The 21,573-nt window shown below is 52.7% G+C and overlaps 9 protein-coding genes across 21 annotated transcripts; 5 read left to right on the plus strand and 4 right to left on the minus strand.

The window, feature by feature from the left end:
• The first annotated feature begins 49 nt into the window (after nucleotides 1-49).
• H257_17379 (hypothetical protein) lies at nucleotides 50-4,380 on the plus strand. Its single transcript, XM_009846161.1, has 13 exons — nucleotides 50-222; nucleotides 282-327; nucleotides 372-459; nucleotides 512-596; nucleotides 647-729; nucleotides 786-877; nucleotides 957-1,295; nucleotides 1,352-1,462; nucleotides 1,529-1,758; nucleotides 1,809-2,495; nucleotides 2,584-2,681; nucleotides 2,742-3,449; nucleotides 3,532-4,380. The coding sequence occupies exons 1-13, from the start codon at nucleotides 82-84 to the stop codon at nucleotides 4,259-4,261; spliced, it is 3,438 nt and encodes a 1,145-aa protein (XP_009844463.1). The 5' UTR covers nucleotides 50-81; the 3' UTR covers nucleotides 4,262-4,380.
• A 13-nt stretch (nucleotides 4,381-4,393) lies between these two features.
• H257_17380 lies at nucleotides 4,394-5,925 on the minus strand. 2 transcript variants are annotated; one of them, XM_009846163.1, is made up of 9 exons: nucleotides 5,724-5,925; nucleotides 5,520-5,674; nucleotides 5,411-5,466; nucleotides 5,234-5,348; nucleotides 5,057-5,175; nucleotides 4,941-5,009; nucleotides 4,825-4,893; nucleotides 4,667-4,755; nucleotides 4,394-4,587 (listed from the first exon to the last, which is right to left on the minus strand). In XM_009846163.1, exons 1-9 carry the CDS (start codon nucleotides 5,857-5,859, stop codon nucleotides 4,457-4,459), a joined length of 939 nt encoding a protein of 312 aa, XP_009844465.1. In that variant the 5' UTR covers nucleotides 5,860-5,925; the 3' UTR covers nucleotides 4,394-4,456. The 2 variants fall into 2 exon arrangements, with proteins under 2 accessions (XP_009844465.1, XP_009844464.1); XM_009846162.1 differs by having other exon boundaries at nucleotides 4,667-4,893.
• A 27-nt stretch (nucleotides 5,926-5,952) lies between these two features.
• H257_17381 (hypothetical protein) lies at nucleotides 5,953-7,798 on the minus strand. Of its 4 annotated transcripts, XM_009846165.1 has the most exons (7): nucleotides 7,740-7,798; nucleotides 7,281-7,671; nucleotides 7,115-7,211; nucleotides 6,898-7,061; nucleotides 6,400-6,759; nucleotides 6,219-6,320; nucleotides 5,953-6,160 (listed from the first exon to the last, which is right to left on the minus strand). In XM_009846165.1, exons 1-7 carry the CDS (start codon nucleotides 7,769-7,771, stop codon nucleotides 6,029-6,031), a joined length of 1,278 nt encoding a protein of 425 aa, XP_009844467.1. In that variant the 5' UTR covers nucleotides 7,772-7,798; the 3' UTR covers nucleotides 5,953-6,028. The 4 variants fall into 4 exon arrangements, with proteins under 4 accessions (XP_009844467.1, XP_009844466.1, XP_009844469.1 ...); XM_009846164.1 differs by having other exon boundaries at nucleotides 5,953-6,320; XM_009846167.1 differs by having other exon boundaries at nucleotides 6,219-6,759.
• A 78-nt stretch (nucleotides 7,799-7,876) lies between these two features.
• On the minus strand, nucleotides 7,877-9,497 carry H257_17382. 2 transcript variants are annotated; one of them, XM_009846168.1, is made up of 9 exons: nucleotides 9,343-9,497; nucleotides 9,177-9,295; nucleotides 8,966-9,084; nucleotides 8,805-8,910; nucleotides 8,640-8,749; nucleotides 8,511-8,581; nucleotides 8,345-8,457; nucleotides 8,171-8,260; nucleotides 7,877-8,115 (listed from the first exon to the last, which is right to left on the minus strand). In XM_009846168.1, exons 1-9 carry the CDS (start codon nucleotides 9,450-9,452, stop codon nucleotides 7,955-7,957), a joined length of 999 nt encoding a protein of 332 aa, XP_009844470.1. In that variant the 5' UTR covers nucleotides 9,453-9,497; the 3' UTR covers nucleotides 7,877-7,954. The 2 variants fall into 2 exon arrangements, with proteins under 2 accessions (XP_009844470.1, XP_009844471.1); XM_009846169.1 differs by having other exon boundaries at nucleotides 8,171-8,457.
• Nucleotides 9,498-9,921: 424 nt separating this feature from the next.
• Nucleotides 9,922-10,742, plus strand: H257_17383 (hypothetical protein). The gene has a single exon (XM_009846170.1). It carries the CDS (start codon nucleotides 10,280-10,282, stop codon nucleotides 10,607-10,609), a length of 330 nt encoding a protein of 109 aa, XP_009844472.1. The 5' UTR covers nucleotides 9,922-10,279; the 3' UTR covers nucleotides 10,610-10,742.
• A 157-nt stretch (nucleotides 10,743-10,899) lies between these two features.
• On the plus strand, nucleotides 10,900-11,988 carry H257_17384 (hypothetical protein). The gene has a single exon (XM_009846171.1). It carries the CDS (start codon nucleotides 11,150-11,152, stop codon nucleotides 11,852-11,854), a length of 705 nt encoding a protein of 234 aa, XP_009844473.1. The 5' UTR covers nucleotides 10,900-11,149; the 3' UTR covers nucleotides 11,855-11,988.
• A 677-nt stretch (nucleotides 11,989-12,665) lies between these two features.
• Nucleotides 12,666-13,661, plus strand: H257_17385. 2 transcript variants are annotated; one of them, XM_009846173.1, is made up of 3 exons: nucleotides 12,666-13,201; nucleotides 13,252-13,362; nucleotides 13,445-13,661. In XM_009846173.1, exons 1-3 carry the CDS (start codon nucleotides 12,672-12,674, stop codon nucleotides 13,578-13,580), a joined length of 777 nt encoding a protein of 258 aa, XP_009844475.1. In that variant the 5' UTR covers nucleotides 12,666-12,671; the 3' UTR covers nucleotides 13,581-13,661. The 2 variants fall into 2 exon arrangements, with proteins under 2 accessions (XP_009844475.1, XP_009844474.1); XM_009846172.1 differs by lacking the exon at nucleotides 13,445-13,661 and having other exon boundaries at nucleotides 13,252-13,404.
• Nucleotides 13,662-13,867: 206 nt separating this feature from the next.
• Nucleotides 13,868-16,467, minus strand: H257_17386 (hypothetical protein). Its single transcript, XM_009846174.1, has 13 exons — nucleotides 16,332-16,467; nucleotides 16,052-16,288; nucleotides 15,919-16,005; nucleotides 15,765-15,833; nucleotides 15,599-15,704; nucleotides 15,195-15,533; nucleotides 14,938-15,145; nucleotides 14,816-14,889; nucleotides 14,689-14,739; nucleotides 14,503-14,635; nucleotides 14,345-14,435; nucleotides 14,113-14,236; nucleotides 13,868-14,008 (listed from the first exon to the last, which is right to left on the minus strand). The coding sequence occupies exons 1-13, from the start codon at nucleotides 16,445-16,447 to the stop codon at nucleotides 13,937-13,939; spliced, it is 1,707 nt and encodes a 568-aa protein (XP_009844476.1). The 5' UTR covers nucleotides 16,448-16,467; the 3' UTR covers nucleotides 13,868-13,936.
• Nucleotides 16,468-17,425: 958 nt separating this feature from the next.
• On the plus strand, nucleotides 17,426-21,252 carry H257_17387 (hypothetical protein). Of its 7 annotated transcripts, XM_009846178.1 has the most exons (15): nucleotides 17,426-17,988; nucleotides 18,040-18,245; nucleotides 18,302-18,380; nucleotides 18,466-18,571; nucleotides 18,626-18,688; nucleotides 18,972-19,037; nucleotides 19,160-19,184; nucleotides 19,237-19,485; nucleotides 19,547-19,637; nucleotides 19,760-19,862; nucleotides 20,031-20,189; nucleotides 20,256-20,288; nucleotides 20,345-20,417; nucleotides 20,495-20,681; nucleotides 20,733-21,252. In XM_009846178.1, the coding sequence occupies exons 1-15, from the start codon at nucleotides 17,444-17,446 to the stop codon at nucleotides 21,202-21,204; spliced, it is 2,457 nt and encodes an 818-aa protein (XP_009844480.1). In that variant the 5' UTR covers nucleotides 17,426-17,443; the 3' UTR covers nucleotides 21,205-21,252. The 7 variants fall into 7 exon arrangements, with proteins under 7 accessions (XP_009844480.1, XP_009844483.1, XP_009844481.1 ...); XM_009846181.1 differs by having other exon boundaries at nucleotides 20,345-20,681; XM_009846179.1 differs by having other exon boundaries at nucleotides 20,495-21,252.
• The last annotated feature ends 321 nt before the right edge of the window (nucleotides 21,253-21,573 follow it).

The following is a 21,573-nucleotide window of genomic DNA, read 5'->3' on the forward strand; positions in this document are numbered from 1 at the left end:
TCCGCATATCGTTTCAATTATCCGGAAGAAACCAATCCAAAATATTGCGCGAAAACCCATTGTTCAACCAAAGCGCGGGAGATGATGATGGAGGTGTCTCCGGGAAAGACACAGCTTGGAAGCGATAGCATTAACGCGGCCAAGAAGGACCATGAGGCTACCGCTGAAGATGACGAGATGACCCACACGGAAGACTTGGTGTTCTCTCCATATGTGTGCCAGGTGGGCATGACATTTCGATTTATCGTTCCTCGGTCTTTCTCATCAAGAAGGCAACGTAGTCCATCGTCATCGGCCAACCCCATCCCGGAACCATTTCTGAAGCAGGTACATACAAAACCACAGCACAGCGTTTGTTAGAATTGGCGTAGCGCTGCTGTCGACGGCGCCATTGCCGCCATGCACATATCCCGTCGATGCGTTTCCAACGGAATTGATCGAGCATGGGAAGCTGACAAAGTACGTACTCAGCATATTCAAATATGCCATTATGACGAGCAATATGCATTAGCTTGCAGCTCGAAGGTGTGTTGTATGCGTGCATGCAGCATCAACGCGTTCTACCCAGTGGCGCGCGCAGTGGATTTTTCCTTGGGGTACGCCGATGCTGCTGCATGGTAAGCCTTCCTTCATAACATGCACGTAGGATGGGACTGGTGTGGGAAAGGGAAGGCAGTTAGCCGGTATTGTGTTGGAAAATCTGTGCCGTGGTCGCAAGAAACACCTGTGGTAACGACATGACCGATTCCTATCCATCATCACGACTTATGGTCACGAGGTCGTAGGTTTAGCGTGTCGAATGACTTGAGAGTCGATGCCGAGCGGGACTTACGAGACATTGGATGCCACGTGGACGTGATTGACGGGTGCCACCAACGTAAGCAAGCCCGACCGATTGGTGGACGTTGGGATTGATTGATTGTACTAACGATGGCCCTGAATGGGTTTTTTCGCAGTGGAGAAAGAAAAGGCCAAGGGGTTTGGCATGTCGTCCAAAACAGGCGTCTTGTACAGCACGTATTCGACGCTAACGTCCAACTACAGCCATCCCACCAAATCCAGATTGCTTCAAATCGTAGCCTGGTGCGGCGGCGCGAACTTTGACGGGTGCATTCTCTTCGACGAGTGCCACAAGGCCAAGCATGGCGAGCTCAGCGACAAAAGTGCCACTGCGTCGTCCAAAATCGCGTTAGCCGTACAAAAAATCCAAGTCATGCTGCCCAACGCCCGCGTCGTGTACTGCAGCGCCACTGGCGTCGGCGGCATCGAGCACATGGCGTACATGTCTCGTCTAGGTACACACTAGTTAAAACATGTCTTAAATGTGGTGTCAACTGACGGAATATCGCAGGACTGTGGGGCCCATCGACGTCGTTCCAGGGCTTTAGCGAGTTTCTGCGCACAATCAAAAACCGAGGCATGGGCGCCATGGAAATGCTGGCCATCGAAATGAAGCTTCAAGGTACAAAGCCACAAAATGGCATTTTTTTGTACCCCTTGCGGTTGCATTGGTTTCATGTGTCGGTAGGAAAGTACTTGTCGCGGGGGCTGAGCTACGTTGGCGCCGAGTTTGAACTCGACACGGTGGTCCTGAGTGATTCCCAACGGCGCCTGTACGACAACGCGGTCGCGTTTTGGAATGTTTTGATCCCGTCCCTCGAACGTGCGTGCAACATTACACGCACCCGAGGCGACGCTTCCCGAGTGATGTGGGGATTCCACCAGCGCTTCTTTCGCCAATTATGCATGTGCTTGAAGGTGGTTGCGATTATTGCACGGCTGATTGATTACTCACGTTTGGTTCAAAGGTACCGTTTATTGTATCCACGGTCAAAGCCTGTTTGGCCTCGGGGCACTGCGCCGTCATCGGACTTCAAACCACGGGCGAAGCAAGCATGGAGCGATGCAATCTCGTCGACTCCAAAACCGACTCGTTGGTGTCACTATGCGAGCGAATTTTAATCGATTTGGTCACATTGCATTTCCCCACCAAGATCAACATGGACAAGCCCAACAACGTCCACGCCACGTCGCTCGACACATTCGAACCGACCAACTCGTTTTTGACGGCCACCACCGATTCATTCCAAGCCGAACAAGACATCGGACCCGTCGCGACGTTGGCCGACGGAACCAAGGAGAGCTTGGTGTGTTTGGAATTGAAAAACTCGCTGCTTGCGACAATTCCCACGTTGGAATTGCCCCCGAATCCGCTGGATCACCTGCTGGATGCGTTGGGGGGAGACGCCCAAGTGGCAGAACTGACGGGTCGACGGCATCGCATCGTGCTGTCCCACGGGGCGTACGTGATGAAGTCTCGTGGGTTGAACCTAGACCAAGTGAACCAAGACGAACGCCAAGCGTTCATGCGCGGCCAAAAGTTGGTGGCCATCATCTCGGATGCGGCGAGCACTGGAATTTCGTTGCATGCTGACAGACGGTGCCAAAACCAACGGCGCCGAGTCCACATCACGTTGGAGTTGCCTTGGAGTGCGGTACGAGTAACACCCCCCCCCCGCTCCCCCCCTTCCTTCCTTCCTTCCCTTCCTTGAACGTCGATGTTTCCTGTCGCTCACGTTCTAGGACAAAGCCATTCAACAGTTGGGACGAAGCCATCGGTCCAATCAATCTTGTGCGCCGATTTACAAACTCGTGACGACGAATTGCGGGGGCGAAACGCGGTACGTCGTACACGGTCCTACTTTATGACGTGTTGTTTTGAAAATGGTGGGGGGCGGTAGATTCGTTGCCGCCGTCGCCAAGAAAATGATGACGATGGGGGCGCTGACCAAGGGCGATCGCCGCGCCGGCAGCGGGCAAGACCTGTCAGGGTACCATTTCGAGACCAAGTACGGGTTTCAAGCGATCCGAGAAGTGCTTCGGTGTGTGTGCAGCGGGTACTTTGTCGAGGGGGTGGACGTCCCGGCCTTGATCCAGGCGTGTCCAAGTCTCGTGTCGCCACTGTACATGAACGCCATCTTGGTTCAAAACCTCAAGAACATTGGCTTGTACCCACCATCGCAGTCGGTGTCTGTCAAGTTGTTCTTGAACCGCCTGCTTGGCCTTGCCCCAACGCACCAAAATGCCTTGTTCCATTACTTTGAAAAGGCCTTGCAAGCTGTGATTGCCAAAGCCCAGCAAGAAGGCAAGTACGACGAAGGGTACGACGACATCAAGGGACGAAAGGCCATGCTCATGAACGAAGCGGACATTGGAAGCAACGTCACGTACTCGCACATTCTTGTGGACCGAGGGATCAGCTGGGACGAAGCACTTTCGATTTACGACAACGTGGCCAGCGAGTACCAAGCCGAGTTTTACATGAGCGACCAAAAGTACTTTGGCGAATACTTGTACATGTTGATGATCACGGGCGGCCGATCGTGCTCGGTCATTCGACCCAACACGGGGTACATGTTTCTGGAGCCGACCAAGATTGACGACATGCGGTAAGTGTACATACTCCAACGTACATATTTCATGTGGACAGTACCTTGCCTGGATATGGGATATTATTCACTGGCTCCGTAGCGACAAGTACTCGACGATTACATCGGACAAGGCCGAGCGCGGCTGGAAACGTATCTTTGACCATTGCGAGTCTCGGTGTGTTCACACAAGCGGCTGCAAACAAGGCGAGACCTGTCGCGTGGGCATTCGCAAACTGCAGTACCATCTCGTCAGCGGGTCATTGTTGCCTATTTGGAAAGTCCTCGAGCACCTCGTCACGGGGCAAACAGACGTACACACCAACAGCAACAGCGCCGCCCTGCGCATCGTCCGCATCACGCTCACAAACTCTGCCAAACAAAAGCTGGTCGGTGTCAACTTTCCGCCCGACTTGATCTCTACCTTGCAAGCCACGCTCATGACGCTGGCGGCCAACACGAGCACCCATGTCGACCCCGTGACTCCCATCGACATGAAAACCAAAGAGCGCGTGTGCCAAGCCAAGCGCACCATGTTGACCTTCTTTGCGCCCCAACCTGGCGCTGCCTCGTCGTCATCCAAGCGACAACGTGTGGACGAAACCCCAGCAACTGTGGGTACTTCAACGACGTCACAGCCGTCGTCCATGACACCAGCAGCCAAGAGCGGCCGTGAGTTCAAGAAGGCATCGCCCCCGACAAAACAGCGCCCTGTATCGGCATATTTTGCCCCGAGCATCATCCATCCCGTCGCCGCCCCGCCGCCAGTCAAGACGGTACTACACACATCAGACTCGTGCATCGATTTGGTTAGCAGCGACGACGAATTGTAATCAGAAGCCCCCCCCCGCGCCATCTTCTCATTCGAATGCCATTGGTTAACGTTCCTTTCTAACGTTGTTATTAATCCTGGATTCTGACGGCAGAGTTGGCACAACGCGGTGTGTGTTTGGCGGATTTCGAAATGAGAAGACATTTGGGATGAGCGTTCATTAGGTTGTTTGTTATCCCAGCTTTGTTATATTGACCTAGGCAAACGTGCGCTCGGCCAGTTCGAGTCGGATCGTTTCTTGCAACATGCCAAAGACCGCAGGGAACGCCATCAAATCGGTCGGGTTGGACTCGACCCACAACGCGTCAAACATGGAAAACACCATGCCTACGTAAGATATATATAAATATATATATATATATAGTCTTCTCCTCATGAAAATCGGACGGGGGGGTTTGGTTCGTACAGTAGAATTCGTGCAGCTCGTCCAAATTGCAGTCCTTGTCGTACAAGCGCGAGTCCACGAGGCGTTCGCGCACCACATCCACCACAAAACTAGACATCCAACCCGACAGCAGTTGAGTCCCACAGCTTTCAAAGGAGCGACCGACAGTTTACACTTGCCTCGTGATGTTGATGCCGGTGACGGCAAACGGATACCATTGCGTCGGGTGGCTCGCATGCACCAGCGCCCTAGACATATTCCCATGAGCCAAAGCGATACATGCACAAGCCACGACCGTCTAGCTTCGACAGGGTAGTGCTCCGTGTAGTACACCAACTGCGTCAACGCGAGCAACCCCATGCTCCTACCAATGCAGACGGTTATAGACACCGGGATCCCAACGACGCAAACCTGAAGTCGGTCATGGGGTCTTGGCCTTGGAACCCAATCTCACCCCACTCCTTCGTGTAACGACCGCCCGATCGACGCACGTCTGGCTTTAGATTAGTCCACAGCTGCTCCAGCAGTGCCTGTGTCGCATAGCCCCATGAGATACGGTCAAAAGCAGGAGTGTGCCACTGTATGTACCTCGTGTTGGTCGTTCGTCGAGTCGTATGCTTCGTCCTTCAACGCCAACGCTTGAGAATACACTTCATTCACTTCGCGGAACCGAATGAAGCAGCTGCGAAGGTTCGATTCACAGCTAGCAGCAGTTGAACAGACACAGTTGACCACTCGACGTGATTGCGAACGACACAACAGTACATTTTCGAGATGGCGAACTGCTTGATTTCGCCCACGCGAAGCAATGTGCTGGTAACCTATTCGTCGTGAGACTTCGCGCTGCCGAGTTGAAACCGAGAGGGGGGATTACATCGAACGGTTTGAAGTCGAAGATGTCCTGTTGCACGTCCTTGAGCCCCCGGTCGAGTGCCACGTTCGTCCGGACTTTGACCATCATGCCTCGGGTGTCCTTTGTCACCTCGGAGCAAATTCTCTGCAGTTCGCAAGTGCCCAACACGAGGTCCACTGCGGTGAATCCATGTGATCAGTCAAATCCTATCGCTCACAACCCTACCAAGAAAGTTCCACACGACACGCACAATTCGCGTCCATATGGGGTAGTGTCCTTCAATCTTCTTGACCACTTGCGCGACGTTATTGCCACCATGGCCCGCCGCCGCCTTGTTCGCATCCTCCTTGTCTGCCGCCATCGTCGCTACAAAATGCCCAATGTGGAATCGCGTGCCGTCCTTTCCAATGCGTTCTTATTGGCCAATAGTCTACCAATCAAACGCCAACCCCTTTTTTTCACAATTATTTGGTGTTTTTTTGGAGTTTAATTCTATTATTTTTGACCTCACATCCGAATATGCCCTGCAATCAGACACACTCCCAGACGTTGACGAACTTGTCGATGCTCCCCGTAACAAGTAGCGGCAGCGACGGGTGGACATCCAGCGTCGTCAAGAAGTGACTATGCGCGTCTTTCAGCGTCCGCACACACCGCCCCGACTAATGTCCAGTCTCGTCAGTCCACTGGCATCACGTCACAACGGTCATTATCCCTCACCTCGACGTCAAAGACCCGAATCGTCTTGTCTTCGGACGCACTGATCGCGTACTTGCCGCTGCTGTGGAATCGCACGGCCCGCACCCAGTTGTCGTGGCTCACCTAGTCCCAACCGGTTTCAACAACATTCATCCCGACTTCTGCTTCTCCAACACATAGTATGCTATGGTAGACACCGTACAAAGTTCATGAGCAGTAGTCCCGAGAACGCCTCCCACAGCCGCACGGTGCGGTCCCGGGACCCGGACAATAGATACCGCGCGACGGTCTGTCCGGTGGTCTCGGCCACCTTCTTGCCATGGATCGCCTCGATCGCCGCCCCCTGCGGCCCCCGAGCGGCGAACTGCAGCGTCTCCACCACATGCTCGTGCTCCCGCATGCACTGGATGGCCTTCCCTTGCGCCAAGTCCCACAGCGTGATGGCGCGGTCGTTGCCGCCGCTCGCTAGGAACTGGCCGTCGTCCGTGATGCAGATGTCGCGGACCCAGTCGGAATGGCCCTTTAACGTCTGCGTGCAGTACCCTGACTCGACTTCCCAAATCTACCAGCGTACATCAAGCCACATCCAATAATCAAATGTGTTGAAGTTAGAAGATAAAGCCACGTGAGTGTGCCACGTCATGGAAGGAAGGTAGTTTGGGAATCGCGATGGGAAATTTCCCAATGATACGAACGATACCTTGATAGTTGTATCCCTCGAACACGACACTATGTGGTCCCCTGATGGGAAAAACACCAAGCCACACACGTTGTGGTCGTGCCCCCGCAGCGTCTTCTTGCATTCGTAGCTTCCGTCCGAGGAAAAATCCCACAATTTGATCATCAAGTCCGCCGACGACGACGCTATTCCGTCATACTTCATTGAGTGATGCCATCATGCAGAGGAAGGATTGTACCTAGTATCGTGCCCGTGGGGTTGAACGCAACGCTCTGGACGGCATTCGTGTGGCCTTTTAACGTTCGCTCGAACTCGCCCGTTTCGAAGTCCCATACCTATCGTACAGCATGACGAGTTCAATGCATATATATTCCAGCGGGGGTGACACGGAAGATGTAGCGTACCTTGATCGTGGCGTCCTCGCTCGATGTCACCACGACGCTGAAGACAGGATGGAAGACGACACATGTGATTGGACTCCGATGGCCGGACATGGAGTACTTGGGCGGGGCGCGGGGAAGGAATGTGGACGGGTCGCGACCTATGCCCGTCACGTCGCGTCGACTGACCACGCCGCCGAGCTTCGAGTCTTCCTCCAGCTGCTGGATCTTGCTCTCCAGTTCCATTACTTTCCGCTGCAGCCTCACGACCGACGTCCACTTCTTCTCCAACAACCCAGTTTTGGTCGTGTCGCTTTCGCCAGCCATGGTCAGGCCGGCATCCTGCTGGAATGCCGTCGCTGACTGCGCGAACGTTGATCCCAAGCCAGACAGGTACTCCAAGATAGCTTGATGCCTATCGCAAGCAGCAGCCATCGTCAGCTCAACCTGCATCATCTAGCATCACAGTCAGCATCCTCGTACAGGTCCTCGCGCTGTTTCCCTGTCAACACCATTGCACGACACCAAGTATATATATTCCGTCGAAAACGCTATGGGAGGATATATCCGCATACTTTTCTTGGTATCCGGATTCTCCCAAATACAATTCGGAAAACTAATGTTCCATACAAACACACAGAGCATCACGTGTATTTTTATTCTGACGACGACGACGTGGCACACCCCCATGTCACTCTTTAGATGCCCTTGTTGTACGTAAACTCGGTGATGGGCTGCCCCTTGGAGTTCTTCAGGTGTTGGAACTGAGGCTCCACCTGCGATGCAGGGATCGATCCATACTGAGGGAACAGCGCAATCGCGGCTGGGAACGCGCCCCAGATGCACAATGTCACTATCCCTATAGTATGTCCATTCGAAAATTCAGTACCAACAACCCAAAACGGTGTAGTTACCGATTTCAGTGAACACGCGGCCAAAGCGGTTCTTTGGCAATGCGTTTGCCTTCTTCACGGCTTCCAAAATGAACGGCGGGAACAGCAAGACTAGAGAAACAGATAAAGAACGGCAAGAATGTGTGTAGATTAGAAAACCAAATAAGAACACAAACGTAGAATGTATGTACGTACTTGGCACGGGCAGCGCCACGCGCGTCAACGCCACTTGGGTCAGCGACTGCTTGCCGGCTTCTTGGGACCGGCCGCGCGGCACGCCCTCGTCGTCCAGAATGTCGATCCCGTCCCTGTTGAACATACATTCCGTAGGTTAAAATGACCAACACTCCCAACAACGTACGTGAGTTCGCTCAAGCGCATGAACACCGCGTTGCCAGCCCCGGCGGCGGCGACGGCGACGAATGGAACGGTCTAGTTTGCAGGAGGAAGAATAAGCTGGAAGTGTTAAGAAGACATGATGATAATGCACCTTGGAGAGCACGGAGCGCACGGTGGGGGCAAGGAAGGAGGCACGCTCGACAGCCTTGCCGAGACCCACCGAGGTGGCGCAGGAGATGGCCACGGCGCTAGCATACGCCTCTGCAAGAATGGCATGATTAGGTCGAGGGATGATGATGGGCATGACGAGTCGTACTGGCGATGGCGGAGGTGTCGTCGACACCACTGGCGTTGCGGTTGGCGTAGTTGAATCCAGCGTTGTAGCTTTGATTGATCCATTGCCAAAACACAGTGTTGAACAGCTACGACTCGCATGTTGTTCGGACGAATCATGTCAAGGGAACATGACAAGAGTACCGTGGGAGGAGCCAAGATCATGCCCGAGCAAATGGGAATGTTCACCGGCACAAACGCAGGCATGCGGAACAACACGGGCAACTTCTCCCCCGTTTGGGGATGGAACACCGTTTCCACCACTACAGTCCGACATCAACCTGTGTGTGTGTATGCATCCTTGTTGACAAGTCGTTGGCATGAGTAGTAGTCGAGTCCTTGCGGTCGTACGTACCTCGACGGGCTTTCCACAGATCGGCGTCAGGAACTTGACCTGGCGCCAACGTTCCCGTCTTGAAGTTGTCGATGAGTTGTTGGGACTTGGCGATTTCGTCATCGGACAACAAGAACCCGCTAACGTAACGTTGGTTCATGACATGGTGAAGGGTTCATGTAGCTACCTGGGCGAGACGAGCTCATTGAAGTGCTTCCATCGACCGAAGTACGTGCTCTGGTCGTAGCGGGGCTTGTCCAACGTGAACGGAGGCACGGCTTTCGAGTTGGTCGCCATGATGACTTTTGAACCTTCCAATTTGTGAGCTTCCCCTTGAAATCGAAATTGACCAATCACAACGTGTCTTCGTGTTGGCCATATGGACCTGGTTGCATGTCAGGGTACCGCCACCGCCCCATTGTGTTGCTCTGACGACTGACTCGATGGAGATACCTAAGCCAAGCAAAGGCAGTGAGCGCATCAACAGAGCCATCCCATAGGTACTCCTCACGTGACTTGCATGACAGCCATGGCCATGGCCGCTTGCATTAGTGGCAACAAGTATGGCATATTGCTGCGTACTGTACAGTACTGTACTCCACATACAACAACTCCTTCCAAACTCTCATGGCCATGGCGTAGCAACTAGCGACCTCGTCGCATGCATGTACTACACCTTAACAGTCGCCACTATTAGCCGTAGCTGAAGGCACTTCGCTACTGGTAGAGCCAGGAATGGTGGAAGGCGCACCGCAGGGCTTGGAGTGTAATAATCGACTCGTTATGCAATGAATGACTGACTACATTGACATGCCAAAGTATATTCAGTTGCTTTAGTCACATAGGATTGTGCATCGTTGTTCCGTGCGTTTCTATCGAGACCTTAAGTCGACGAGGAGTACCACGGCCAGTTCAAAGCAGAAGCAGATGCTTCGTTGGTGCCGCCGTTGGCTTGGGGGATGCCGACGTAGCCGGAGCGGCGGCGTTGGGTGCGGAGGACTGCAAACACGAGCACGGCCGCCGCCACAAGCGCCGCGGCGGAGCTGGATTCGATCTCGACCCCATTCCAGTAGGATGGCGTCGTGTGGTCGTATACGGCCGTCATGTCGACGGTGGCATAGTTGATGCGCTGCATTGGGTTGTTCAACTTGGCGGCGAGGCGCTTGGCTTGGCAGACAGAGGACGGATTGGACGCCGCGCATTCGATCCCAGCATCCAAGTACGCCTTGGACACGTGGCGAGAGAGGGTCATGAGGGAGCCACCAGTCATGTCGACCGCGTTGTTGGCGGCAAGAACGATCACGGCGTCGCCCGTGGTGACGTTGGCGGTGGTACGGGCGTCGGGGGTAAGAGCTGGGGACTTGGAGGTTTTCGCAAGATTGTCCACTGTGGTAGATGGGGTGGGGGCAACAATCACATCGGTGGTGTTGGTGAAGTTGGATTCCGCCAAGTAGTCCGCCACATCAACGGCCCCAGTTGTGGGCTCGGGGGTGTCTTCTTCAAGATCAGGTTGGTTGGTAGTAGTGGTAGGGGCTACAATAACATCGGTGGTGTTACTGCTGGTGGTAGAGTTATCCGCCAGGTTGTCGACAGTAGGGGCTACGATGACATCGGTGGTGTTGCTGGTGGTGGTATAGTTATCCGCCAGGTTGTCGACAGTAGGGGCTACGATGACATCGGTGGTGTTGCTGGTGGTAGTAGAGTTATCCGCCAGGTTGTCGACAGTAGGGGCAACGATGACACCGGTGGTGTTGCTGCTGGTAGAGTTGTCTGCGATGTGGTCCGCTGCCCGCGTAGTAGTAGGGGCGGCAATGACTTCGGTGGCGTTGGTCGCGTTGGCTTCCGCCTGGTAGTCCGCCACATCAAGGGCCCCGGTAGTGGGTTCGGGAGTCACTTCTTCCAGGTCTGGTTGGTTGGACGTGGGTGCAGGAGCAGTCACAACCGGAGTAGGTGCAGGTGCGTCCGTGATAGGCTCCGCGATTGGATCGTCGGCGATGTCCACCGCGCCTTCGGGGAGGATGCTGAACGACTCAGCGTACCCCACGACGCTCGTGACGACGCCGCCGTGCTTCTTAATGTACTTTTGGGTCCACCCACCGCCGGCCACGCCCACGACCTTGAGCGTGCCGTTGGTCGCGCACGCCTGGGTCGTGGACTTCAGGTCGGCTAGTACCTTGAACGCGTTCGCGACGTTGTTTTCGAAGAGACCTCCGTGGAAGCGCTTTCCCGACCGGATGGACCCGGCAACTTGGACTTGGTGGCGCTCAATGTCGACAGATGCCAGCGCACCACCAGCGTACTTGTCCTTGCCGCGGCTCAGCGGGACGAAGAAGCCCCCGCCACCGGCAATCGCGTCCACGAGCAAGGCGCGGCCACACAGCACCTTGAACTCGGCGTGCGCCCCTCCATCCAAAAACACATACTCACGCTTGTCCACGCAGTCGTCGTCGGGGCGCCACTGGAGCGGCTCGGCCTTCTTGATGTCCTTGGTGGCGTCCGTGGGGTGCTCGATGAAGGACTTGAGCACCTTGAACGCCGAGTGCACGGACAGATCGCCGCAGGATTCACTCCACTCGGCGCCCTCGGTGTGGAGGGTGAAGGACGAGTCGATGGAGAAGTTGATTTCCGTGGCGTCCGAGATCCACTGGGCCAAGCTCGTGACAAACTCGTCCGTGTCGTCGTTCAGTTTGGCGATGTAGCCCTCCGATGAGCCCTTGGACTTCCACTCGGTAGCACCCGAGTCAGATGGTTCGTGGCTGGCCACCGCCAAAGCAGCCATGAGCAAAGTCGTCACCACCTTCATGTTCGGGGGAACTGAATCGCAAATGAAAACGACGCCACATCAAAAGAAAGGCTGCAATCATTCATCATATCCAGATCAAAAGGGTAAAGTACCGTGCACTTGGAAAATGTATGTGGCTACTGACTGGGACCTGTATCGGAACTTGGCGTTGAAAATTCCCATAAAACAGTACGTTGGCTACTGCCAAACAAGGTCAAATGAGTGTTACTGTAACGTTAGTGTTTACCTGCAAGGACAGCGATAACATGACAGTGGTGATGTACATGGTGTTAGCTCGGTGTCACTGTGGCTACTTCGACGTAACGTCAGGTTCTATCCCTTCCAGATATAGCTACTGTACTTGAATAAAGTAATTGGTGGTTAATTTCACTCTAATTAGAGCTGAAATCAGGTTGCTAGTCCTCAACCAATGAATAGTCATGAAATGTGAATCTTAAGTTGTAAAGTTGCAGAACGAGGTCACAGTTAGATGCAAAGCATATCAAGCTGTAGCTTACCGGTACAGTAGAGATAGTCTACTCGGCTAGATCGTCGAAATGTACTCGTTTTGTCAGCTCACGAAGTATCCAATTCTGCCTGCTTTCTCAGCACAATATATTGTCAAGTTTAAAAGTGATTTCTGTTGTCGTTTGATTCAAACCTATTATTCGCCAATCAAAGAATATTTATGTAATTAATGACCAATGAGGATTCAACGTTCCATCTCACGAATAATGGCAACCCGACGCTTCGATGTCGCGGGCAATTTCATCGAGCCCTCGATTGGCGATGACGCTACCACGTCAGGTGACTTGCGGGCGCCGTATGAGATCGCCAGGTTACCTACCATGGAGATGATGCTGAGTGTGCCACCAGAGTTTATCGTTCGACACGTCCACCTGGGTGCAGAAGCCGAGTTGCTGCTGCACATAGGCGACCTTGGAGCAAAGCTGGACAACGTTCTGGAAGTGACCTTGGAGCAGGCAAGCGACTACGCTCGTTGCCATTCCATTTTGAAGGCCTCCGTGCAGTCTTCGATGTCGAACGGGCTCTACGTCTCGGAATCCGTAACTCGGCACCACGCTGCCTTAGGCATCGACGCCACAAACCTCACGCTTCTCGACAGCCATGTCCACGCTGTCCTGGATCAATTGGCCGCAGAGCAAAATAAGTTGCGGCGATTCTTGGCCACGAATCGAATGTTCGTGCACGAGCTCGAGGCCTCGGGCGAGTCTGCCGCGCTGTTGAAGTCCAAAGCCCAAATGTAAGCAGACGTCAGACAATTTCTCGAGAAATTTCTCATGTGACAAGTAGCGTGCAAGTGGAAGAGCTGCTAGCCATGCGCGTCCAGTCCATTCTCACCAGTCACATGCCGCTCTCAGTTTGGAATCCGTTAGAAATGTGGCCAGACTTTGTCTACTCGCGGTACTACCCCTAATATATGCTATGCTTGATACTGTATCCCAGGGGAAAACTATGTAGTAACCGAGTTCTACTATACTTATAGAGATTCCCAGGCGACCCACATCTCAGAGACCGAACACAAGGCGGACGAGTCGTTGTCATCGTCGTCGTCGCTGTTTGCGGCCACGCGACACCGCGACGACGCGCCCTTGTTCGATGACAACCCCATCGTCCATTAGATGAGGGTTCGTTCTGTCTTCGGAACGATCCTTTAGTCAAAACCTTTTTTGATCGTGAATCTTTAAATTTACAGTTAAACATAAAATTTTTTTATTATTTATATTGTCGATTTGATACAAATTTGGGGAGGGGGTGCAATCGAATCGCGCCGACTAAACCAATCCACAATCGATCTGATTGGTTGAATTTCATTCAGACGGTTTTGATTGGTTAATAATTTTGAGCTCGTCTAAAGTAGCCAATCAAATCGATTTAAATTCCAACGAGAAACCACGCCACAACACGAAATTTCACTCGAAAGCACAATATTTTTCGACATACTTTTTCGAACTAGGTTGTGGACATTTCGTTGTGGTTACGCTGTGGGCGGGTGCTTCTTGCCCAACTGTGCTTGCATGTACAGCAGCATGTTCTTGCGCTCTTGGCTCTACGACCGTCATGTGAATAGTTATATAGTACTTCGTCGATGAAACACATATTAAAATAACACCAACAACGAGGCAGTAAGTATACTACTATTACTACATATACCTTCTTGGCTTCGTTGGTTTGCCACAGCTTTTGCTTGTGTTCCGTGCATGTGGTTGTGGCCGCGTTCAACTGCTCTTGCAACGCCCAGCATTGCCGCTGCCACGTTTCCGTCTCTTCGATTTGACTAACAGGTTCAACGAAATGTTACCCATCTACTAGTACTATATACTAGGTACTACGTAGTAGTAGTAACCATCATCTACTAACACTAACCAGTGCAAATTGAACTTACATTTCAAGGAGCCGACGCATCTCCAGCGCTGCTTGCTGGGCACTGGCCATTTCGACCTTGGAATGGGTGTTCGTGTGGACGTAGGCGTCGACTGCGATGGGGAATTAGCATTCAATTCCGACAGCCACAACATTAGCATAGGGGGATAGGTGCAGTACATGTGGCTTTGAGTACGTCGAGCTCGTCTTGGACACGCTTTTGGGCGTTCTTGGCCACGTTTATCTCTTCTTGGTGGGACGCTGCATGCAGTGTCATCGTCTGCACCGACTCGCGCACGCGGGCCAGCGCTTTCTATTTCGAGGATATATCGTTCAACTTTGCATACCCAGCGATATCTGGCTAACCGTTTTCTCCTCAACTTCGACCCGCAGCTGCGCTTGGCTGTCCAGTGCTACCTACATATATATCATTCCAAGAGTAAAAATAATAATGGATGGATGGACTGGAGATGGTCATGTCGCCACCACTTACAGTCAAGTCTGCTTGCAACTCCATGAGCAGCACATGCGACACCTCCAGCGACGTCGCGTGCTCAGGTGTCCGCCCTACAACTCGATTGATTGATCTTCTCGTGTGGAACTAGAGCAACGCACCCACGTGAATGCCCAGCGTGTGCAAGTCCTGCGCCAGCATGGATCCCCCCACGACATCGTAGAGCTGCCGCAGCCCTTCGGGCGTGACGCCCACTTGCATGCCACCGCCGCCTTCGACGAACCTCACGGGCCGCACCGACAGCCGATGGGACTCGAGCAGTTGGTCAAACGTCTCAGGCGTGTACGTGGTATGATGCCCCAGCGCCGCCTTCGAACAAAAACCAATGCATGAAACAATCGCATACTATGATCCTTACTTTGAGTTTGTTCATTTCGGCCATGGAGAGCACGCCATCGCCGTCCAAGTCGAAGCGGTGGTGCATGGCTTTCACCGCCAACAGCGTCGACGACGTCGGTTCGGACGCTACTGACTGGGTGGTCAATGGGTCGCGCTTGTCTTTGGCCCACTCGACTAGCCGAACGATCTCGTGCTGAAGGACATGCAAACTCTGCTCATGTTCCTTCACATTCATGTCGGCCGCGTGGAGGGCGATCCCTTGTGCATACACGGTGGCTTCGAGCTGCTGCTGCTTGTCCACCATGCTCTCGTTCGCGTTGTACAGCTCGTCCAACGGCGTAAAGTTGCGGCAGCCTTTCTACAACCAGCACCACCACCACCCACCAATGATGAGGATATCTCGTCAATCGATTGTAATATTACCCAACAAAACGCGGCGAGGTCCTTGGACCCACATTCCCGACAGCCCAACGCATGGGGCGCCGGGGGGTCGAACTTGAGCGTTTCGCGCACGTCGAGCTTGGATTGCCTGCAAGTATCAACATATACTTTAGTATGACATAACACTTGAGCAGTGGCCCTTTCGTACAACTTGGCAATGTCGCTGTGCGTGTTTTCCCAAAGCGTGGCGTCGTCTACTTCTGGTTCCGACGGAGACCTGCCCAGCAGTGTATGTATATATGTATGTATGTATTAGTGTATTGTATGTATTCGTCAAGAGAAGTCGACGCAGTAGCACGCACCAAGACACGAGGGACGGCGACCGCGGGTGGTGGGAGCTTCGGCGGCGATGGGGCGATCTCGACATGGACGACCGTCGGCTAGTTGGACTAGAAATCGAATGTCAATAGACATTGTCAAATGAAGCGAGCGAACCTGGGCGAGGATGGAGGGGGGCCCGTGGAGTTGGAGGGAGAGTGCGCTTGGTTGTAAAGGTCCAGAAGGTGGGTACTGCATCGACAAAGCGGTGATCGAGGCGAAGAAGGAGCGGTGGAGAAATTGGATGTGGCAGCTGCGACCGCCGCGTCCATGTCATCCTTCTTGGCACGCTGGAGGACTAGCGCCAGGGTGCTCACAGGTGGCTCGACGACGGCACAGGACGAAGTGGGCTTTCTACCACCATAGTTAGTCGTTGTCGTTTTGAGAGGAAAAATACTTTTTCGGGCGAAACTTGGGCACCGGGGGCTTCCGAGTCGTGATGGCCCCGCTGCTACTTCGCGACCCGAACAAGGCACTGTCCCGCGTCGACCCCGCCGCCGCCATCCGAGGCATTGCAAATAATTCAACCGTTTCAATTGTCGAATTGTGTAACCGCCATCGAAGGTTAGTTCGAACTCTGATCTGCCACGTCATAGTTCGTGTTGGTCCGCATGATACATCGTAGCAGTCACAGTCGAGCTATTTTGTCCCTCTCGAATGACACAAGTTACGTAGCTGACCAATTTTGAATTCGGCATCCCGGTTGTTCCTTACTTGACAGAGTGGCTATATGAGCCTTGACGGCGCCAACGTTTTGGAGGTTAACGGCAAATGATGAGTGATTTCTAGATGCAGCTGTGAGTGGCTACTGTATGGTTATACTAGTATGTATGTGGACTGGGAGTGGCTAGGGACTTTAGCAAATCATCCCCGCAAAGGGTTGGGACGATATTCCCACCTATACGTACTGTATGACCTTATAACGTTAATCTCGAACGCAAAGTACACTAGTCCCGTACGATGCTGCGATATAGCGACGTCACACGGAATAAGGTCATTTTGCTAGGAGGAAATGTGGTTTGACCTTGCATTTGAGGAATACCTTTGTTTGCATTAGTATGCATGTAAAACGTACAAGACTGAGTACATTGCTTGGATGGTTCTGGTGACGCCATTGGATGTTTGTAACCTTTCGGTGCAAGCCCAAAGGTAGCGCCATAATGCCGTAAACAAAGCGATCGACTGACTTGTCCGGGGGTTGGACACTGGGCCATCACCTCCTCCCAGACTCCTAGCAGTACACTTCTCCAAGTGCAATTGGCCCTCTTGGACGACTGCACTCTCTAAACATCGGCATGTTCTGCGTAGTTTACAGTTAGTTCGCTTGTTTTGAATGACGCTGTCATTTCATCCTACATCCATCACGTACCCAAATTGCTGGCATTTTCTCCGCCACGTGCCCTTTCGCTTCGTGTTGCGATCTTTGTCCATATCCGGAACATATGTTAACTATTATCCGGATGATTGACGATGCTTTATTCTAGCACCGTTGAGAAATCCACCCTTGGAATGGACGACTGGAGCAACGAACTCAGCAACGAGATCGCGGCGCTAGCTGGGGGGCAGGCGCTAGAGGAACGGCAAAGTTCGTTGCAGAAACGTTCGGCAGAGACGTGGGCTGAAGAAGAAGCGAACCGAAAGCGAGCCAAGAGCGCCATGGACCACGCCGCGCACCCGAATTCGTTTGCATCGTTGTCCGACCACCTGTCGTCCATGCAGAACTGCGGCAACGACATCGACAACACAACGCATCAAGATGCAATGGATACCGCCATCGCCGTGCCCGTGCCGACGCGTGTGCCTGCGCGAAAGAGCAGCGCTGACGTGTTTTCTTACCGGGAAGAGCCCGCGACGATGGATCTCATGGGCGACACGGAAGACGTGCAGTTTGCATCGCAGTTGACCAATGCCGCGCTCAACCTAACCGAGACTCAGCCGGAATCGGCGTCGGCCGTGTACAAGCGCATCAAGCTGCACCCGCACGTGATCGAGAACATCTCACCCGAGTTCCACGCGAATCTGGTGCAGCTCAACATGGCCGAGTTTGAGATCGGGTACGATCGTTCTCGTCTATATCTACATGCTTGACGACGGGGAATCGGTAGCCCCTTGTGTCCGGTCGTGACCCTTCGCCGGGAAACGTTTGTCAAGGCCGCCAAGGGATGCCGCGAGCAGCACTCATTCCGCATCACGAAAATGAGCAAAGATCACGTGGCGTTCGAGCTGCTGCAAGAGCCGGGGGGCCGCTACCAAGTGTACGCCGTGGACAAGAACAGTGTCAACGGCACCAAAGTGGACGGCGAAGTCATCCGTACTGTATCCCATATTTGAAATGGCATACATATATTGATGCGATGGATTGCGTAGCTCGAGGGGGAAAGATGCTGCTTAGACACAACCAGTGCGTGACCATCCTCAGCTCCACGGCAGGAACGGTCCTCCTCGGGTAGGTACAGTACAGGCTGTAGGTTATGACGTGGCGCCCTGAGAGCGCAGAGGTACATGTCTACATCTCATGGAGAGAACCATAGGTACATTGTTGAGGACCCGCATGTGCTTATGGCCCAACAGATCGCCCCCACCGGCCAGCCTGGCACTGCGCCGCTCCCGACCATCCATTCGCTGGAAAATGTGCTCGTACGTCGGAACGTGACATGGATGTTGTATGTCGGAATGAACGGTGGTGCGTAGGGCGTCTTGTTTGCCGCGCCGTTGGTGGGCAAGGACCACCAAGGCAATTGCCATCCCCTCGACGTACGACCGTTCCTGTTTGAAAAAATGGATATATATATCCTAAAATGATATAATGATATATATACATCCAAAATGATGTAATGATATATATACGTCTAAAATGATATATATATATACATACAAAAATGATATAATGATATATACATCCAAAAATGATATAATGATACAGTATATATATCCAAAATGATATATACAATGATATATATATCCTAAAACGATATAATGATACATATATATATATATATATATATCACTTTCCATGTGATATGTGGCGCGAGTGTAGGAGCTGGACCTGGCCAAGGAGTACAACAACTTGAAAGACGCGCTGATCGATGCATCCAAACGAATGGTATGTACACCAACCACATGGTTTTCGCCATGTCTGAATCGATATAAAGATCATACAACACATGGTTTTCGCCATGTCTGAATCGATATAAAATACAACTTGAACGAAACAATGTATTGTAGCGCCTAAAGCCGTCCGACCCCACCGGTACTTGGTCTCACTATGACTTGGATATGTCATGATTCGGATGTGTTTGCAGTGACTGAAGTGTCGCGGGAAGTGACGTTATCAGTGCACTTTGCCACGTCCGACAGCCTCCGGTCGCTTATGACACTTGGCTGCCGCGCGTTCCACTTCTCCGGCCACGGCAGTCCGCAGCATCTGTACTTTGAGGACGGCCTCGGCACTGTCCACCCGATTCCTATCCACGACCTCAAGAACCTCTGTGTGTCCCACAACTCCCCACTGCGTCTCGTGGTCGTGCAGGCGTGCTACTCGCACAACGTCGGTGCGTCCGTCTGTTGATGTCACTACATGTGGAGTGTATGTCACTAAATATGTCACTGTAGCCACCGCCTTCTTGGCGTGCGGCATTCCCCACGTGATTGCGATCAAATTCGACCAAAAGATTGAAGACGTGGCGTCGTCTGTGTTTACCAAGTGCGACGGAGTATATATATATACTAGTATTTATCTGTGAAATAGTATTCATATTATGTATTGATATATATATATCCATGAAATAGTATTATTATTAATATACAGTATATACCTACCGGTAGGGCGTTTTACACGGCGCTGGCCACGGGCCATTCCGTGCACGAGAGCTTCCGCATCGGCCAAGAAGCCGTCCGGTCGAGTCCGCGGCTGGCGCAGGCGGCGGAGGTACACAGTCAATCCATCTCGACTTTGCCTTTTAATATTAACTTTGCTTTTTAATATTAACTTTGCCTTTTAATATTAACTTTGCCCTCTAATATTAACTTTGCCCTCTAATATTAACTTTGCCCTTTAATATTGACTTTGCCCTGTTTATAATATATGCCCAAGTAGGCCGCGAGCAAGTTTGAACTCCTTCCCGACGGCGCCGACCACTCGGAAGTGATTTTCCCGACGCTGGACGTGCCAACAAGTGCCGCGCCAACGGTGGCGGCCACCCCCACGCGGTTCCCCGTGCTCTGGGGCAGCACCAAACTGCCCGCGGGATGTTCGGTATGTTCACTAGGACGAGCCCACAATATATATATATATATAGCCATGTTTTTTTTTCTTTTGTAGCACTTTTGCCACCGCACCATTGAACAATACCAGGTACTTTTAAAAGCAACAGATATATATATTTCTAACAGACTGTCGAATGAATCTAGGTGATTCACGAACTGGTCAAAGAGCAACCGAGCGTCAGTCGGTATGTGTGGATCTCTGGTCCCGACGGCGTCGGTACGTACGAGGCTCAATATATAGTAGTACTAGCCATACATGTCGACTAGTACTACTGGACTTTTGACGGCGAGTAGGAAAAACCCAGCTCGCGTACGCGTGCTGTCGATACATGTACCCCCGTCGGTACTTTGCCGGCGGCATCCGGTTCATTCACGTGAATCAGGTCGCGGCGACTCGGGGGGGTCTGAAGGACCAGCAGCATGTGCTCACATCTATTCGTTTGCAAATCGACGAATTTGTCCGGGAGACCGAGCACGGCTCGTATGAACGACAGCCTTTAACGTCGTCTTTGTTTTACGCTGTTGCCTGTAGGAGCCAAGTGACGGCGGGTACGTTGAAGCGCATGCTGGTGGTGCTGGATGAATGCGACACGGTGCTGTCGACGGACGCCGACCAGCGCGCGTTTGCGAGTGTCGTGCACAACGTCCTGACCAACCACTTTGCTCTCAAGTTGATTATCACGGCGAGAACCACCATCGTGTCGGACCGCCTGCAGACCCACGGCGGGAGCCAGTTCCGCCTCACGAGTTTGAGTCCGACCAAGTCGGCCGACCTCCTGCGCCGCCACGTCACGCGCAAACTGAGTCTCCACGACGTGCAGCTGTCGCCGCTGGCCAAGACTCTGCAGCACTCGAACCCCGTCGAGAACCTCACGAGGGTCCTCGCGGCCCACCCGCTCGTCGCACGGACGCATGGCGTGCCCAAGGCCATCGTCCAGGCGGCGGCGCGGATCAACGCGGCGACCGCCACCACCCTCGACCACCTCGCCACCAGTCTGGTGTAGTGGAGTGTTAAGTGTTTGTTATTGAGTTGATGTATTGTATTCTGCCAACTTCGGTTCAACCTCGCCGCGACATTTGATTGGCTACCAAAGAATCCGCAGAAAAGGAGACATGGAAAATAGAAAGAAAATGTTAGCCAATCAGCGACAAGACATTTCAGATTTAAACCAATCAAATGTCGCTGTGAGGTTAATTAGAATATGTAGTACTACTACTTCGAACGTGTGGACATTAATGCGAGTTTTGATTTGGGTGAGGTTTGAAGCTTCATACTGAATCTACAATGTTATGAATTAGCTACAAATGTCCCGATTTTTGGGCGATTTTTAGTGAAACACAAATCTCGCGTCCAAACGTCACTGTAATACTTC

Source organism: Aphanomyces astaci, assembly GCF_000520075.1.
Source record: "Aphanomyces astaci strain APO3 unplaced genomic scaffold supercont1.105, whole genome shotgun sequence".
NCBI classification, from domain to species: Eukaryota; Oomycota; class Saprolegniomycetes; order Saprolegniales; family Verrucalvaceae; genus Aphanomyces; species Aphanomyces astaci.